The sequence below is a fragment of the Limanda limanda genome, chromosome 12, assembly GCF_963576545.1.
Source record: "Limanda limanda chromosome 12, fLimLim1.1, whole genome shotgun sequence".
Taxonomy (NCBI): domain Eukaryota; kingdom Metazoa; phylum Chordata; class Actinopteri; order Pleuronectiformes; family Pleuronectidae; genus Limanda; species Limanda limanda.
The window spans coordinates 351420-369794 of NC_083647.1; the positions used below are offsets into that span (position 1 = coordinate 351420).

An 18375-nucleotide genomic window follows, 5' to 3' on the forward strand; every position below is an offset into this window, starting at 1 on the left:
CCACGAGTTAAGATTTACTTTAGTCAAAAGTTTGAAATGCAACTAATTAATTCAAACTTAGGGGGAAATATTGTTGCTTGAACATCATGATCCATACACAGCTTCAGCATTCAATTGACATGGTTAATGCTGTATTTGCAATTGGCTTTTCTTTGATATATGGAACTATTTCTGAAGACACACATCTAAAGCAATTAAATCAAACCCCTCAAAATCGTACCAGAATATATACACCTGAAGTGACCTAAATAAATTGAAGTGGGTAAAGCAGCACCTGTGACAATGGATGATGTAGGTGGAGGTCTCCTCCCACAGACTTTTCAGATATTTGAGTTTAGCGAGGGTGTGTTTCCTCAGTTCTTCATCTCCGTTCTCCAAAAGTTTCTCTGCTGCAACCAGCGCCATCTCCATCTTTACACGACCTTCATGCTCTGACTGATGGATTTTCTACACATTCAGAGGGTCAAAGAGAATACTTTTTTAGTCCATAAAAATGTGTCAACTATGTTCTTGTAGAATTAAGTATTCAATATATATTTGATACTTTAAAAGGCTAAAAAAGGGTTAAATGACTTAACTGATACAATAGAAGTTTTTGTTTTTTTTTACAAAAATTGCAGTAATAATTATAAAAAAACAAACATGAGTATGCATTCCCCATTAACCGTTACGCCAGCCTCACACTGGACGCAGCAGCACAAAATGTTGTCTGCCTCCTTTCTGCAGCGTTGTTAATCAATTGGGCTTTTCAAACCGGCAGCGAAGCGCCGCACAGCGCCGAGGGCGGCTCGCTGCTCTGCGATAGTTTCGGCATTTGTTCTATTTTTTTCGCTCCGATTTAAATAATATATTATATATTTGATAAATGATCAAATTTGCATCCCATACTTTCCATATTTTCCTGCTGTTCTCATTGCCCAGATTCCTCCCCCCACATGATGAAATGTGGTCTCAGTGACATTCATGTTCTATCTCATTTTGCCCCTGGAAGTCCTCACTCACTCACCAAACATTTATTTGCAATTTCATTCATTGGCAATCATCTATTTTCTTCTCAAATTATTGGCGTTATTACACTGGCCTTTAAAAAATCCACTATCGGCTGACCTCTACACAGAAATACCCAAACACCTCTGTCTGAAAATCAACAATCATCTCACTGCCAAAGATCGATTTTTTTCAGTTTGATGCAAACATTAAACGAAGCTCCTGATCATTGTCCACGTGGTTTTATGCAAAGCACATGAATGGCTAGTTGGAAAATTGCATGAAAAAGACAGTGCACCGGTGTTACTAAAAAGTGATTGAATAGTGTATCTCATGCAGATTTTGGTGTGTCAAAGTGGTCTCTAAATTTCGAAGTACTAAAGAAGTAGCAAGGGTTCAGACAGTTAGTGAAGTATCACACCTCTGTCTCCCTGAGTCTGGCCTCCAAGGCATCAAGGGGCCCCTGGGTGTTGTCATTCGCTTTAAGTATCTCCTGGGAAGCCTGCATCCACAAGAGGGCCGCCTCATACCTCTCCGTGAAATCTTGCTGCTTCTGATGGGTCATGATCAGTCCCAAGCCTGACAAGGAAACAGCCATTAGACTCAGACCCATTTTAATATAAAATCAGAACTTTATAATTTTTGGAGGAAACACTCATTTTTAAAAGAAAATGTCTGTGAATATTACGAACAAATTATACACATTTAAAATACATGGGCATTTACAAGGAAGTCATTGTAAGTGTGAAGACCATCTCTCATTAGTTGAGTCTCCTGTGTGGGAACACTCCAGTTTCCAGTTGACAAAGACAACAACTATGTTGTTGAGAATGCAGGGTTCGAACAAACACTGAAAGTAAATCTTGTCCTCATTTCAGCCAGCAAGTAAAGTAATTTATAGTCGGTATTTATAAACCTCTGTTCCTAGTGTGAGGGTTTTCTCTACAGCGGACATTGTTAGTACCGTCAGGGCATATCTTGACGACAGAATAATCTCTGCAAAATAAGAAAATACATATATTTATTAATGATAATCATACAATACAATAAGTATGAAGTTTAAATACAGTTCATTTTCTACATGCTGAACCTTAATAGACATTTACTGGATTGAGGCATATTACTTTGCAGGTCAACAAGAGATTCTGGTCCTCTGATACTTTCTAATCACTCACACGTATAACTGATCTTTATAAAAACCCGCTGAATTAATTTTATGTTCCTGGATAAACGGGGCGTCGGTTCTTCTGCAACAATGAAGAAAAAACACAATGTTGCGTCATAAACTGCGGGGAGAACTTCTCTTCTGACTGCAGGAGTGTGTCTGTTCGTGTGTCTGCTCGTCTCTGTTAAACTTCCCTTAGAACTGATAATTAAATGCATTCAGTTATTAATTGATCGTTCTGGCTGGCTGAGGGGTAGAGCGGTCGTCCTCCGACCTGAAGGTTGGCAGTTTGATCCCCAGTCTTCCCCATCTGCATGCTGAAGTGTCCTTGGGCAAGATGCAGAACCCCGAATTGCCCCTCACAGAACAACAAAGTGCTGCTAATAAATGTACTGCATGAATGTGTGTGTGAATGGGTGAATGTAAAACTGTACTGTAAAGAGGTTTGAGTGGTCATCAAGACTAGAAAAGCGCTATATAAATACAAAACCATTTACCATTTTATTTGATTCGCTCTAGACTTTATGAGACACCTGTAACGTGACGCACAAAGTCAGGACATCAAAATCCAGAGTCATGATCTGACATCATCAATTAATAACTATATACAAGTGATTATCAGTTTGTGTGAAGAGTAACAGAGCCGAGCAGACACAGACACACAAAATCCTGCAGACAGAAGTTTTTCCCGCAGATTACGACAGGTTTTAACTTCTTTTTTGCAGAAAAGGAAAATAAATCCATATCCAGGAAAATTAATATGACTTCAGTAGGCTTTCCTTAAGATAATTTCTAAGTGTGAGTGATTAGAAAACATCACAGGAGCTGAGTCACTTGTTGACCTGCAGAGTAATGCGCCTCAGTGCAGTTCGGTGCTAAGGGTGGGCCAGGCGGGGCCACCTTGATACAGTTAAGCCTATAATTAGAGTTTATCATTTTAAGCCTTAGGAACAGCATACACGTCTAAACTGAATGAATGTGAAGTCAGTGCGGAAAGAGCACTGACCACTGTCATAGACTTAATGTTGTAGTCAGATTTTTGAATTGAAAACCTTATTTAGGTAAATTACGGCACAAATAAAATAACAGGAACAGTCAATACTATTTTTAAAGCACTTTTGAAAGAAAACAGTTCATGTTTGTCCAACTGATTTTATTAATTGATGAAAAAGCAGCCAAGTGCAGTAACAGTATATAAACTAATTGTGGATGTGATACAAAGAAATGCATCGAGATGCATCTATGTGAATCTATCATTGACTGCTGAATCCTAATCAAATTGTGAGGCTAGTGTATTCGCACACCTCTAGTATTTTTGCATTTCATTTTTGGCATTGTGCATAAAATCTGTGTGCCCACATGAAGTGTTGCTGGGAAGCCACTTGAGCAAACACAATTGAGAGTAAGCTAAGAGTGCAGTAAAATGTATGAAAGGGAGGAGTCCTTGCACAGCAGTAGCACAAAAAGGCACAGCTGGAAGGAAACCATTTCAAGAAATGACAAATTTCTTCCAACCATTACATTCCACCCTTAGACTCTTGAAAAGACCTCCCTATCCTCTATAGAAGCATACTTAAAATTTTAAACCTAACGTTACAATTACACAAATGTAATGTTAGGACTTAAATATTGCACATTTTTCTCCTAGCATTCATGTGGCAACTCAATGCACTAGGAAACTACCGAGAATAGTTTTCTCCAATGTTAATCGGCAATGAACAAGACGAGCAAGTCTAAAAGTGTATTAAAGACTTAATTCCAGAGCTAATTAGCACCGGAATCCTAGAATGATAGATTAACATGTATTTCCTTTTTTGACATGGCACAACTTTTTCCTTTTAAATTTAGTTTAAACTCACAACATTGATGTTGTGTTTTTCATTGTTTTGGCTATTAACTTGACTAGACTATTACGTTTAACTGTAGCAGAACGCAGTCTTTATGAAGACAACGAAGCCCCTCTTACTTAATTTAGACAGCTTGCCACTGACGGTGGTAATATTTAGTTGTTTCCATTCCTACCACTGCTAGCTACGGTTTCTCTGCTCCTTTTTACATTAAGAACGTGCAGAGGTACATTCAGTCACGTAATAACGAGCTGTACGCTAAGCTAAATTAGAAGTTAAGATTCAACGAATGGACAGCATGGGTATATCCGGCCACATAATACAACAAATCCGAATGGGAAAACTGTAGCTCTATGCAGCTCATTACATTACAGTAATCGTATATAGAGCTCGTGTAAGCGCGAGAGGCTAAAAGGAGTTATCCGAGTTTTTAGACAGAGAGAGGCCCATCATCATAGCTAGCTGAGCTACGATGCAGGTTCACTGATCTACTTATGCTTTGTAAAAATAAAGACACTTACGGCTTTGTGTTCATCAAGTGAGATGACTACTAACGGGAAAACTGCCCTGCTGTATTGAGTTCCATAAAGTTATGGCAGGCAGGAAGTAAAGCCGAGGCCGTCCGGGCTAGAGTCAACAAGCTTTTTTACGGTGCCTTCAAGAACATCGTGTAAACTACATCACCGATCCGAACATATAGCAGAATTGTTATCTAACGAAACTTATAACACGCAGAAACTGAAAAGAACATTCTTAAAATGGATACATCTATTTCGAGGTATCCTAAACAAATGAAACGAATGTGTTGGAGGTATATAAGTAGAATGACGATATATGATATTTAACAATAGATATAATAATAAAATTAGATATTGCATAGTATTTTTGAGAAACAATCCAAACGATGTGGCATTAAAATTGCAATTGATTCATTTTTAAGATTAAGTTAATGTTGTTTAAAGTACCCTTTCTGTAAAGTTTATACAGTCAGCTCATATTTCACTAATTGTGACTGATTCATAATTTCTGCAAATAAAACAAGGAAAGAAAAAATCCTGAAGAGATGACAAACATTCAATGGATTTCTGTTTCAACTTTTCTTGGCTATATTCTTGTCAAGTTTGATTGCGCCACAATTTTTGAGAAAATTCAAGGAAATGCCAACTCAAATTGCACTGACACACTTGCATAATGGATTCTTATTAAATATTGAATAAATAAGAATCCTTAATGGGTGACAAAAAACTTGTCCCTGTATACAGTCAAGTTCCAACTGATTTATCTGTACAAATTTGAGAAGATTAAAGGGAAACTCAACTTTAATTGCACTGAAACTAATTATTGAATGAATAAAATATTTTAGAAGTGAAATGAAACTTTCACCAACTTTCTCTTAACAATGTGCCTGTCTACGTCCATGCCAAGTTTTAATAATTTTTACGGTACAATTTTTGAGAAAAGTAAAGACCAATTAATAACTTCTGCTTTTTAATCACTGAAGAATAAAAAGGAAGGGATTCCTTTTTTTTGACATTATAATTTTGAATATATAGATACCAGATTATAGCTCAAGGTTGTTCCTGACACTGTATGGTACAATTAAGTGTTCATCAGAGTGGCGGCCAGAGGAAAGAAGCTGTTCTCTTAGCTTTGGCCTTGGAACTGGTTGTGTCCAGGATGTGATGGGTCTGCAGTGATGTCTCCTGCCTGTTTCCTGAATTTGGAGATGTACAGGTCCTGGAAGGAGGCTGGCACCAATAGTTATTGAGTAATCTGAGAATCCTCTTCTGAATCAACATAACTATATCTCATTGCATATGGAAAGCCTCCCTTTGACATTCTGACCCTGGTCATGTGTCAATTCAACCTAATAAGGAAACAGTATTTCTGCTGAATTGTTTTGTTTGGGTAGTTCGCTTCATGTTTGATTTTCATTTGAGGCCAAATTTAGTTTGATTTCCGAATTCTTATCCTAACTAAATAATCACCACTCCTCATACCTAAACCAACAAACAAAGCATTGAGTACTAACCAATCAGAGGCAGAGTAAGGCCGGCGCATGCTTCTGCGTTTTCACGGGAACGGAGACGCAGGAGCCCTTCCGGGCCCCTCACGGCCCTTCCTACGTCCTTACGTGCGTCGGCCAATTTTTCTAACTAGACGGCAAAGCCCCGCAAGCGTCACCCGGCCGCGAGGGCTGTGATTGGTCTGCTGACTACATCATTTCCGGAGTCGCATTTCCGGTTCATGCCCGGAAACCACGGAGGATTTAGAAGAACGAATATGGACCAGATAGAAGAGCACTTGGCAGAAGAGATCCGACACTATGTCCACTAGTATAACCCGTCACTAACCGGCGGATTTTTCCGCCAGAAAAAGGCTCTGAGGAGCCGCCGTGGCGATGTAAATAAATCGCTCTTCTTCGTGCAACACACGAAGAAGAGCCGACTTCGACAAAAAACATTACTGCGCCTAGTGTTCTGGCGGGGAATTGCATGGCAACACGCGCAACGGTTGGAGAACCATGAATGAGAACGAGTCCTGCGTTACAGCTGCGTGCCTGCGGGCCCCTGACGACGCAGAAGCATGCGCCGGCCTTTAAGGTGGGCGATGCTTTCACTGTCCTAGGAAAAAAAGGCTTGCAGAACACTATGTGATGCAAACCACCGGTGTATGTGCGCACTATCTGGGAGCACACACACACACACACACACACACACACACACACACATACACATTCATTTCATGCTGTCATATGAAAACTGATTTGTTAAGTTCACCGTTCGCAAAAAATATGCGCGAAATGCACAACACTGTACAGGGAGTCACTGCAGAGGGGCTGAAGAGCTGCATGCGGCTCCAGAGTCACGTGTTGCCGACCCCTGCCCTAGGAAAACAGGGTAATGTCTGTATGGGGAAGAGAAACAGTATGATTAGTTACAGACACAGCTTCAAAAGTTAACAGTAACCTACATAAAGTTAAGACGGGGGGGGGGGAAATGCATAACAAAATATAGTAAAAACACATAGAAGAAGCACTGTTAGTTATTATTGTGTGTTAAAAGGAATAAGTGGAATTCTGTATTGTTCAAAATTAAACAACCAGAAATAATTAATTTGTAGGATTTCTGTGACCCGGAAGTCAGATTACTCGGATCAATAAGTCATAAGCAAAATGTTATTAAAAAACAAACGCCGCTTCTTTCCTACCGTAGGAGGGTAGACAACATCAGTATAGTATATAATATGAGTCGTCCTCAGAGCTGGACACAGAACATTGCCCCTCGCCCCACAGGGAGTTCTATTACAAATGAAGACATTAGCATACTCGGATACAATGTTTATCGTAGTGATAGGCCCAAGAAAGGCGGTGGTGTAGCCATTTTCGTTAAATCAAGATTTGATGCTTCAATTGTTCTGTCTGAGTCTATCTCTAAGCAATTCGAATTTTTGGCATTGAAGGTGGAAATAGCAAAGTCCCTCTCTATGACTGTTGTCGGGTGCTATAGGCCTCCATCTGCCACAAAGGAGGCATTATCGTCATTGCAGCATCTTTTGTCCAAATTAAATTATAATGAGCTTTTAATGGCTGGAGATCTGAATTGGGACTGGCTAAATGCAGTTTCGGATGGATTTAAATCTTTCTGTGACTCTATTAATCTTATCCAGCTGGTCAACCTACCTACAAGGCCAAATCTTAAAAAATCTGAAAAGTCAACTTTGATTGATCTAATTCTCACAAATGTTCCTCATAAATTCTTATCCTTGGGAGTTTTCTGCAATGATTTGAGTGATCATTGTGTTGTTGCTATTTGCAGGGACACAAAGATCCCCAAACGTAAACCACGCATTATTTTCAAGAGGAATTTAAAAATGTTTAATGAACAGGCTTTTCATCATGATTTGTCTTTGGTAAATTGGGGACACATAGGTCTTTTGCCGGACGTGGAGTTAGCTTGGACATTCTTTAAGGAACACTTTGTGAAAATTGTAAATAAACATGCCCCCATCGGGAAATTCAGGGTTAAGGGACGAGATAATCCGTGGTTTTCCCCAGAGTTGTCAGATACCATCCATCGACGTAATGTGGCATGGGCCAAAGCCAGAAAAAGTGATTTTGCCTCTGACTGTTCTATTTTCAGGCAACTAAGGAACAAATGCACTACTCTTATTAAAAAGGCTAAATCTGAATATTATTTATCTGTCACAACTGAGAACCTTAATAATCCACAGAAATTTTGGAAAGTAATTAAATCTATATCTGTAAGTAAAAGTCCTCCGGCTCTTCCGATATTTGTTCTAAAAGACTCGGTCCCAGTCTATGATACAACTGAGGTTCTAAATTGTTTTAACAATCATTTTGTATTATCTGGTTCTTTGTTTGATTCTACGGGAGCTGCCCCTGTGTTTCCCTGCACAGAAGCTCCAAGGTTTTCAGGAGAACCCTTTAATTTCTTACCTTTTACTGTGCAGCAAGTGCATCAAGCCCTCAAAACGTTGGCTAGCAGAAAATCCCCTGGACCTGATTCAATAGAGCCCTACTTTTTAAAAATAGTAGCTGATTTTGTAGCACAGCCTCTTACAATCCTTTTTAATCTCTCAATTGAAAACAAAAAAATTCCATCTGTATTGAAGTCAGCTTTTGTTACCCCCTTATTAAAAGGAGGTGATCCAGCAGCTTTAACCAACTACAGGCCAATATCAAATCTGTGTGCCTTGTCAAAAATTCTTGAATCTCTTGTGTGTGATCAGTTAAAAGAGTTTCTAACATTTAATGATCTTCTCTCACAACTGCAATCAGGCTTCAGGAAAAAACACAGTACCATCACTGCAGCTACAAAAGTGATCAATGGTATATTAGTTGCTCTTGATAATAAGCAGCACTGTGCTTCACTTTTTATGATCTGTCAAAGGCTTTTGACACTGTGGACCATGCTGTTTTAAAGCATAGGCTTTTTTGCTTGGGTTTGTCAAATCATGTAGTTTCCTGGTTCACAGATTATTTGAGTGACAGGACTCAGTGTATTAAATATGATGGTCTGTGTTCTGAATTTGTGAGTGTCCACAAGGGCGTGCCACAGGGTTCAATATTAGGACCCCTCTTGTTCATTATGTACATTAATGATTTGGGAAAAAACGTGTCAGATGCTAACATGCATTTTTATGCAGATGACACAATTATTTACTGTTTTGGATCAACTCCTGCTAGAGCTGTTGAATCTCTGCAGAAAGCTTTTGATGCAGTCCAGCACACACTCCTGCAACTAAAATTAGTCCTCAACACTGAAAAAACTAAACAAATGTTGTTTTCAAACTCTAAGAAAGTACCTCAAACTTTCCCTACAGTGTCCACTCTTGAGGGAAATGTCATAGAGGTGGTTCATATCTATAAATATCTTGGTGTCTTGATTGATGATTCCCTTTCCTTCAAACCCCACATTGACAATCTTGTGAAGAAATTGAAACTTAAATTGGGCTTCTTCTTCAGGCACAAATTTTGTTTCTCTTTTGAGGTGAAAAAGCGGCTTGTCACTGCAACGTTCTTATCCAGTTTAGATTATGGAGATTTGATTTATATGAATGCCTCAGCTAAATGTCTATGTAAGATTGATGCTGTTTACCATGCTTCTCTGAGGTTTATCACTAACTGTAGAGCCCTGACCCATCACTGTGAATTGTATTCTCGAGTGGGTTGGCCCTCTTTGTCCACCAGGAGGCTGGGACATTGGTGCACTTTTATTTATAAGGCCATGCTTGGGCTACTGCCATCATATATTTGTAATTTAATCACACAGAAAAGTGTTGCTTCTTACAGTCTGCGCTCAAACAATCGGATGCTTTTGTTAGTTCCATTGGCCCGCACTGAATCAGGAAAAAGGGCATTCGTCCACTCTGCTCCCACCACATGGAACTGGCTGCAAAAATATTTTAAATTAACCGAAATGATTTCTTTGAACGCTTTTAAATCTACGATGAGATCATTTCAGACCACTTCTTTTACTTGCAGATGTTTTTTATGAATTTTAATTTATTTGTAACTGTTTTTTATCATTTTAATTTCTGTTTATATGTTGTGAGTGTAATATTGTGAGTGTACATATGTTATTTGTTGCTGCCTTTTGGCCAGGACTCCCTCGAAAAAGAGGTTTTTAATCTCAATGGGACTTTCCTGGTTAAATAAAGGTCAAATTAAAAAAAAAAAGAGCATGTGACCGCCCCGCAGCGCTGTCATGTGACACACACCACGCGCATGTTGCCTTCAGACGGACAGCGGCAGGATGGTACATAGAGGGTTGGTTGTTGTTGTCTTCTTCCTCACTGTGTCCCTGGGTCTTTGTCTTTCTTCACACGTTTATGTCCTAGACGATAAAGCAGGACTGGGGCGGGTGTTTGACGGAGTTGGAGGTCTGAGCGGCGGAGGGGTGAGTGCAGCCTGTTTTCCATCCACTTCCTGGTTCCTCAGGAAAGTCAATAGCTTGAATGTGTATGAAGGTAACGCTGAATCTCCGGCTTCCTCCAGGCGACGTCTCGGTTACTAGTTAATTACGCAGAGCCGTACCGCAGCCAGATCCTAGACTTCCTGTTTAAAGTAAGTTCTGATTCCAGTTTGCCATAGAGCTGAGCTGAACCTACGTTTAGTCTCACTCCTGCGTCGTCTTCTCTGTCTTCAGCCAAACTTTGGAGCTTCTCTGCAAATACTGAAGGTGGAGATCGGAGGAGATGCTCAGACTACTGGTGAGTGACATAATGTTTCTACCTGACTGTCAGAATTTTTTTTATCATCAGATATTAAATTGACAAACCTGCACTCAAAAAAAAGAGTGTATTTGTCCAGTTGTGCCCGGAACTTGGCTTGAAGTGGCATAGTTCTTATTAGCATAAACAGTGAGAGAAAAGAGATCCACATGAAAACATTCATGCCTAAAGATGATTTTTTTTTTTTTTAGAGTGAAAATCTGCAGACTTGGCCCTGGTTATGACCCAGCTTGTGTCAGGCATGTACAGTCCCTGACAAAAGTCTTGTCATTTATCCATTTTGTAGAAACAACAGCCTATAACCTGACTTTTAACTTATCCATTGGTTTTAGAAATGGCTCATATGAAAGCAAAAACCCTCCCAAATTATGTTTAATATACTAAAATAAATTTGCTTCACTGAAGAAAGATTGATCATTTAATGAACACGGAAAGGTCCGATTTTGGCAAGACAAAAGTTTTGTCGCCTACAGAGAGTAATGTGAAAATTGAACAAATTATCTACTTCAAATAAAAAAATATGTTGCATAACATCAGTGAATTAAGTAGTGGTGCGTGAGTTCATCAAGATTCTTTGGTTTCGTATTCCATGCTTCCTCTTTCATTCTACCCTAGACATGCTCAATGATGTTCATGTCTGGTGACTGGGCTGGCCAGTCCTGGAGCACCTTGATCTTCTTTGCCTTGAGGAACTTTGATGTAGAGATGGAAGTATGCGATGGAGCACCAGCCTGCTGCAAAATTTGACCCCTTTAATGGTTGGGAATGTAAGAGGTAGCTAATACTTCTTGATATTTTAGGCTATTGATATTGCCTTCCACCCTGCAAATCTCTCGCACACGCCCATACTGGATGTAACCCCAGACCATGTTTTTTCCACCACCAAACTTAACTGTTTTCTGGGTGAATCTCGGATCGATGCGGGCTCCAGTAGGTCTCCTGCAATATTTGCGGCGGCTTTGATGTAATTCAACCGAAGTTTCATCTGAGAAATCCACCTTCTGCCACTTTTCCAGCGTCCATCCTTTAAGCAGTCTGTGGGCCTTGGCAAATGCCACACGTTTTTTTAATTGCCTTTTGTTTAGTGCTGGTTTCTGGGCACTAATTCGACCATTTTGAGACAGAATTCTACAAACTGTCCTGGTTGACACAGGGACTTGAGGTGACTTCAGGCCTGGTGGAGCTCTGCTGCAGTGGAAAAGGGGCTGGCCTTGGATTTTCGAGCCAACAAACGGTCCTCCCGAGCAGTTGTCTTGCGGGTACTGCCAGACCTGGGCTTGTCAAAAACATCTCCAGTCTCTTCAAATCTGTTTCTTATTCTTTGTACTTGACACTGAGACACATTGAAGGTGTCAGCCACCTCAGCAGTGGATCTGGTCTTCAGCCTCTTGATAATCAACGCTTTGGTCTCTGGGTGAATCTTAGGCATGTTGTGGTCAAGTTGCAGTTGATGTGAAGATCTGGTGTGCTGGGGTTCTTTTTATACACACCCACTAATTGATCGATCAATTATTGATCAAAGGTGAGGCTGTAATCTAGGATTGGGTGCATCATATGACAAGGCGACAAGGCTTTTGTCTTTGCAAAAACGGACTCAGTGGGCTTTACCAAGCTGTGAACGTTAGAATGCTTTTCAGCAGTTTCGTTTGGCACCAAAACATTATTTCAAAAGCTGTTGGGATTGAAATTAGCCATTTCTTGTAAAAAAAAAAAAAAATTGATTACAAATATATTTGAGGGGCACTTAAGGTCAACTTGTACCCAAGCGACAAGACTTTTGTCAGGGACTGTAGTCGAGCTATGAAGATGGTTTTAAAACAAACCTAATTTTGACCAGTTTCAATTCTGCGGTGTTGGATAGTCCAACGTCTTGCCTGGGCTAGCACCATTGTCATTGAGCTGTTACTCCCTACTTTTACAATTCATCAAAGTTGTGCAGCTACACAAAATCTGACCATGTGATTAGCTGATAGCATGTCAGTATGCTGATATGGCACCAATTTCCCATCGTAAAAGTGAGTGCAGTTTCCCTTTTTATAATAATAAGTCTCTGACAAACATGTTCTCCAGAAATGCTATCCACATGAGAAACATAAGGAAAATAACAGTTTATATTTGATTTAGAGTACAAAAAATGTCAATACATAATTGCAGGGCTCCAGACTAACTTTTCCTTGGCGCACTGGTACGCCTAACTTTTTCATTAGGTGCACCAGCACATATTTTAGGTGCAGCCAATATTTCATTTCTCAGCGTCACTTCCTTTAGACTAAAGGCAATGACGTGACATCCGGTCTTATATAGAGTAGGAGGTCCCTCCTCTAGTGACACACGTCACGTCTGCCTGCCAGTCAGGGCTGGTGAGTGTAAAATTGCTTCTGGGAGACAGCGCGAGGGCTTGTCCCATAGTGAGATACCGAACGAATGTTGAAAGAGAACATGTTCCCATGATGTCCATGTTTTAGCTTGCAATGTTTAAGCAACTCTTACCGATTTACTACAGATTTTTCCCATACAGCAAGTCAAGAATTGAGCTACTTGATTTGGCTCTTTGATGCTGTAACTGAAAGATGGAAAATATAACAATGTTATTTTCCAACCAGCATGAAATTGCCAGCTGCAGAGGGGTGTGTGTTTACTAGCACAACTGTGTTGTCCTAAGTTAACACTTAATATTTTAAGGCCACCGTTGTCTGGATGTAGTTTGACTGACTTGCCCTAAAGCAGGGGTATTCAACTAAAATTTAAAGAGGTCCAGTTTGAGAAAATTTCTTGAAGCAAAGGTCCGGAAGATCATAATTTCTAACTATTTAGTGTGATATATATTTAAGTAGCCTATTAGTTGTATCAGCAACTGCATGTACTCAATACCTGACTGTCAAATCAAATGAATTCAGTACGATTCAAAACCTTTTTGACAATATTTATTATCACGTAACATGGAACAGAACATATATGTATGATTGCAGGAATATATCATTAACTAAATAAAAGTAGGACTGCATTTCAAAATAAATAATAAATAAAAATGTGCAAATAAAGTGCTTAACTTCAGAAAAATAAAATAAAGGAAGCAAAAGCTTGAATTTCCCTTTTTCTGTTTCACAACTTGACTTAACAGTCTCAACCAATTTCACAGATGATAACAATTGAACAGTTTTAGAATGACTGACTTCCCCTCTTACTATATCCCACTCCCCCACTTTTTTGCTCAGTGAGAGAATTGAGCTCTAGGTTGTCCTGCCAGGATTTTAAATCTGGGCCGGAATGGAGTCAGGGCCATTCTCATACACATGTGGAGGTGCTCATTAGTGAGCCTTGAACGATATTTAGTTTTGATAATGTTCATTGTGGAGAAAGCTGCCTCGCAGTTGTATGTTGAGCCAAACATGGTCAAGATGTGCAGGGCTACTTTCCTCAGAGCTGAGAAAGCTGTCTCTGAGACCATTTGGAGCCAGAAAGTGGAAGGGTCAGTTCTTGCAAACTGCTCTTTCAGGGCCACATCTGCTTGGAGATCAACCAATTGCATCTGGAGAGGCCCAGCGTTTACCCATTTAAAGTGCTGTGTGACTTCCTTTGAGAACCCCCTGACATCTGTGATGAGAAATGGGTTCTGAATGAACATGGTGAGCGACTGTCCAAAGCTGAAGCTGTCAAAACGGTTGCTGAAGTTTACAATCAGCTTATCAATAAAGCCAACAAACGCAGACACATCTCTCTGTCCCTGAACCTGTTCATGCACTGCTGGGAAGTGTGCACAGTCTCCCTGCAGGTCTTCCTTGAACACTTCAAGTTTCCTCTGAAAGGAGCGGACAGCTGTCATCAGTTCACAAATTGAATTGTCCTTGCCCTGTAGCCTCAAATTCAGCGCTGAAAAACCTGACATATACCAACAGCTGAGCACTGTCACACACGTCAATGGACTCATCCACGGCTAAGCCTACAAACGGTGCCTTCTTCATGGCTTCATCTAGCTGGGTTAGCACATCCTCAGTTAATAGTTCACTTCTCTTTGTGGCAGATTATGCTGACATGGGTATTTGCTTTATTTTATCACCAACCTCTTGTTTTTGTTTTCCGTCAAAAAGTGTTTCGGCAACTGCACTCATGCATTCTTTGATAACCCCTCCATCAGTAAATGGCTTTTTGTGTTGACCCAAAATCCAAGCAACTCTGAGGGAACACTCATGAGCACGTTGTTGGGCAGTGAATGAGTGGCTCAGGATCCTGGTGGACTGGTCGTATTGGGCTCTGAGACCACTTATTTTCTGTGATCTCACTTCAGATTTAGGTGGGTATGTTTGTTCAAAACCTTTATGTTTTGTCTCATAATGGCGTTTCACATTGGCACTTTTAATAAGTGCCACAGTTTCTGAACATATGAGACACACTGGTTTAGTGCTCCCAGTGGGAAGAATGAACAGAAATGAGTCTGTCCATTCCGGATTGAATGCTCTATTTCTGCTGTCCACTTTTCTTTTTTTGGAGAGCGACATGTGTATCTTACGTTTTCTCCGTTTCACTCCTGCTTCTCTCCTTTTCTCCGTCTCACTCCTGCTTCTTTCCTTTTCTCCGTCTCACTCCTGTGTCTTTACTTTTCTCCGTCTCACTCCTGCTTCTCTCCTTTTCTCCGTCTCACTCCTGCTTCTTTCCTTTTCTCCGTCTCACTCCTGTGTCTTTACTTTTCTCCGTCTCACTCCTGCTTCTTTCCTTTTCTCCGTCTCACTCCTGTGTCTTTACTTTTCTCCGTCTCACTCCTGCTTCTCTCCTTTTCTCCGTCTCACTCCTGCTTCTCTCCTTTTCTCCTTCTCACTCCTGTGTCTTTACTTTTCTCCGTCTCACTCCTGTGTCTTTCCTTTTCTCCGTCTCACTCCTGTAGCTCTCCTTTTCTCCGGCTCACTCCTCTGTTTCTCTCTACCTCTACCGCTATCTTTCCTTTTCTTTCTACCGTCTTCTCGTGTCTAACTTGCCTCTAACTCTGTCATCTGTCGGCAGCGTCGCAATGTTTACCGCCGTGAATGCACAGACTTGATTGGCTGAGTAGTATCACATGGGATGGCTTTACTCGCATGCAATTGGTCAATGCACTTCCTCATCCGCTAAACCACTACCGTAATAACTACAAAAGCTGCGCCTGTTAGAAAAAACGGAAGCTCCGCTAAACCAGTACCGTAATGACTACAAAAGCTGCGCCGGTTAAAAAACAGAAGCGCCTTCTGTTTTGGCTGTAGGTCCAGGTCCGTATGGGACGGCTTCTGGGTCCGGACCCGGACCGCGGTCCGCCTGTTAGTGACCCCTGCCCTAAAGGCTCCAGTATGCTTCTACGTATCCGTTTCTCGGAGAGGGCTCCACGGGGGGGCAAAGAGTCTTTTTGATTTTTACCTCTCCGACCACTGTACGTTGAAAAAATTCACCGCCAAACCCATAGGTGGCGCAACGGAAGACGAGCTCAGAGAAGCCTACCCCAATTTTGGGGAAATTGGGGTAGGCTTCTTGGGCGGTCTTATCTATCCGTTTTACAAAAGACGTACAAGCATAAATTGGCCTTAAGTACAACGAGCCAGCGAGTGAAGCGGTGTTGCAGGTGTTTTTAGCCTAACCATTCACATTAGCAGAACCGGTACGCCCGCAGTTGTCTGGATGTAGTTATGCTGGCGCGCTGTAGAACAAGCCAACAAGTGAAGCTGTGTCGCTAACATTAAGTTAGCAGTCTGACTATACGAGACCCGCAGTGTACCACAACCAGAGTTACATTTCAGGGGGTGGAGCGAAACACCGAGCTAAGCTGTGTTGCTAACTAGTACTAAGCCAGATAGCTGAGCGTCAGTAACCTAACTAGCAGTTAGTTTTCCACAGTAGGTCTTCTGCTTTATTTTAAGGCCACCGTTGTCTGGATGTGGTTTGACTGACTTGCCCTAAGTACAACGAGCCAGCGAGTGAAGCGGTGTTGCAGGTGTTTTTGGCCTTACCATTAACATTAGCAGAAGTGTGTATGCCCGCAGTTGTCTGGACGTAGTTAAGCTGGCGCGCTGTACAACAACGGCCAAGGCTGGGGTTCACGTTGGTGCATGTCGGTGACAACTTGGCGTTTCTTTTTGCTCTCGCATATTCTCCTTATATGATCAAGTCAAATAAAGTTTACTGGATTTGCTAACATTTAATTTATACAAAGCATATTTACCTAATGTTTACGTTTTAGTTATTTGAATAAATACACTTTTAAATTCATATATTTCAGTTTATCTTTTTTATTTTAAAATATTGCTTAATGTTTATTAGGGCCAAAAATCATTTTCTGGTGTTGCCTTTTCAAATGAGTTGGCATGTTCTATTTGTTACCAGCTCCATGTCCGATAGCAGAATGGCAATGTCAGCTTTTGTGCGATCCACTTGTCTTGGTCCGTCGTCATTATAGTTGACAGTGAAACTGAATTGTTCCCACACATCAGACTTAAATTATGAGGGAGGGTCTTCACAATCCTGTCTGTCTGCGATCGCCATGATCACGAGCCTACAGCACCGGCCTTTCTCTCAAGTTGTCTCTCTGAATTTGAGACCCGTAGGGACACAAATCCGTTCAGCATTTGTGTTCAATTGGTACACGCGAGTGCCGTATCGGTTTGGATACACCCTTCGTTGCTGTTCATCCAAAGAAACTGCTTTAACCTGACACACCAGATATATGCCTGGCAGTGTGGATTATTCGGACAGAACTGGCAACTCCTTAGCTTTAGTTCCTCTGCCTCCCCCTCAGAGCAAGAGGCTGCTCCACATCTGGACAAAGGCCATAAAACCAACATTTCACCCTGGAAAGAAAACCAGCTCATTTTATTGGCTGTCTAAAGCAATGTGAGAATAATGTTTAAACTTTCTGTGATTTATTTCAATATTGTTTTTTAATTAATTTCAGGTAATTTGATCAAATCGCTACTCAGAGATCATGAAAGCTTATTTGAGAATTCAGAAGTCGGATACGCATCTACGCATTTACCATATGAACACACAACAACTAGTAAAGATATGTTCTTATTTCCCTTGCCATTTTGCAGGATGCATGTATGACTTAGTAATGTTTATAAATGTTATAATAGTTCATTATACTGTGTTCAAAATAACTTTATTGATTTATACTGATCCTTAAGTGATTACCTTTAGATAATCTATATTTGTGTTATTCATTTTATGTTTTACATTGTTTTTTCGTTTGGTTTGCCATACAGTGAATTTTTATTGGGTCATGGTTAGGGTTGCAAAGGGGCGGACAATTTCCGGAAACTTTCCATGGGAAGTTAAGCTCGGGAACTTTGGAAATTTTAAAACATTTTTTGCAAAAGTAAGCCTATAACAGGGATCTTAAATGTAGTTGAAAACAAGACTAGGCAAGCCTAGCTCAGCTGGAGCCTGGATTCAGCTAGTTGGGAACATTGTCTGCCAGAAACGTAAACCTATGACTTTCTGTTGTGTTTTGAACGTCTTTGTCATACTTTGCATATTGATTACTTGTTCATTTTAATACCATGTTTATTTGTATACAGTAGGCTAACTTTTTACAGCAGTGAGAGTAGGATGTATGTACTGTATGTCCACACAAAAGTACACCATCGTCTCGATTACTCGCAG

The 18375-nt window shown here is 40.6% G+C and overlaps 2 protein-coding genes across 2 annotated transcripts in view; one reads left to right on the top strand and one right to left on the bottom strand.

Annotated features, from left to right (window-relative positions):
* Positions 1–4611, bottom strand: part of syne3 (spectrin repeat containing, nuclear envelope family member 3) — a 68381-nt gene extending 63770 nt beyond the window's left edge. The window contains exons 1-3 of the mRNA XM_061082419.1: positions 4521–4611; positions 1409–1566; positions 275–447 (exon numbers count right to left, since the gene is read on the bottom strand). Of these exons, the coding sequence (XP_060938402.1) occupies positions 275–447; positions 1409–1552 (317 nt within the window). The 5' untranslated portion in view covers positions 1553–1566; positions 4521–4611. The remainder of the gene's footprint in view (positions 1–274; positions 448–1408; positions 1567–4520) is intronic.
* A 5380-nt stretch (positions 4612–9991) lies between these two features.
* The window catches only part of galcb (galactosylceramidase b), a 32270-nt gene continuing 23886 nt past the window's right edge, over positions 9992–18375 (top strand). Inside the window, exons 1-4 of the mRNA XM_061082893.1 lie at positions 9992–10066; positions 10239–10421; positions 10520–10588; positions 10671–10734. Coding sequence (XP_060938876.1) covers positions 10007–10066; positions 10239–10421; positions 10520–10588; positions 10671–10734 — 376 coding nt within the window. The 5' untranslated portion in view covers positions 9992–10006. The remainder of the gene's footprint in view (positions 10067–10238; positions 10422–10519; positions 10589–10670; positions 10735–18375) is intronic.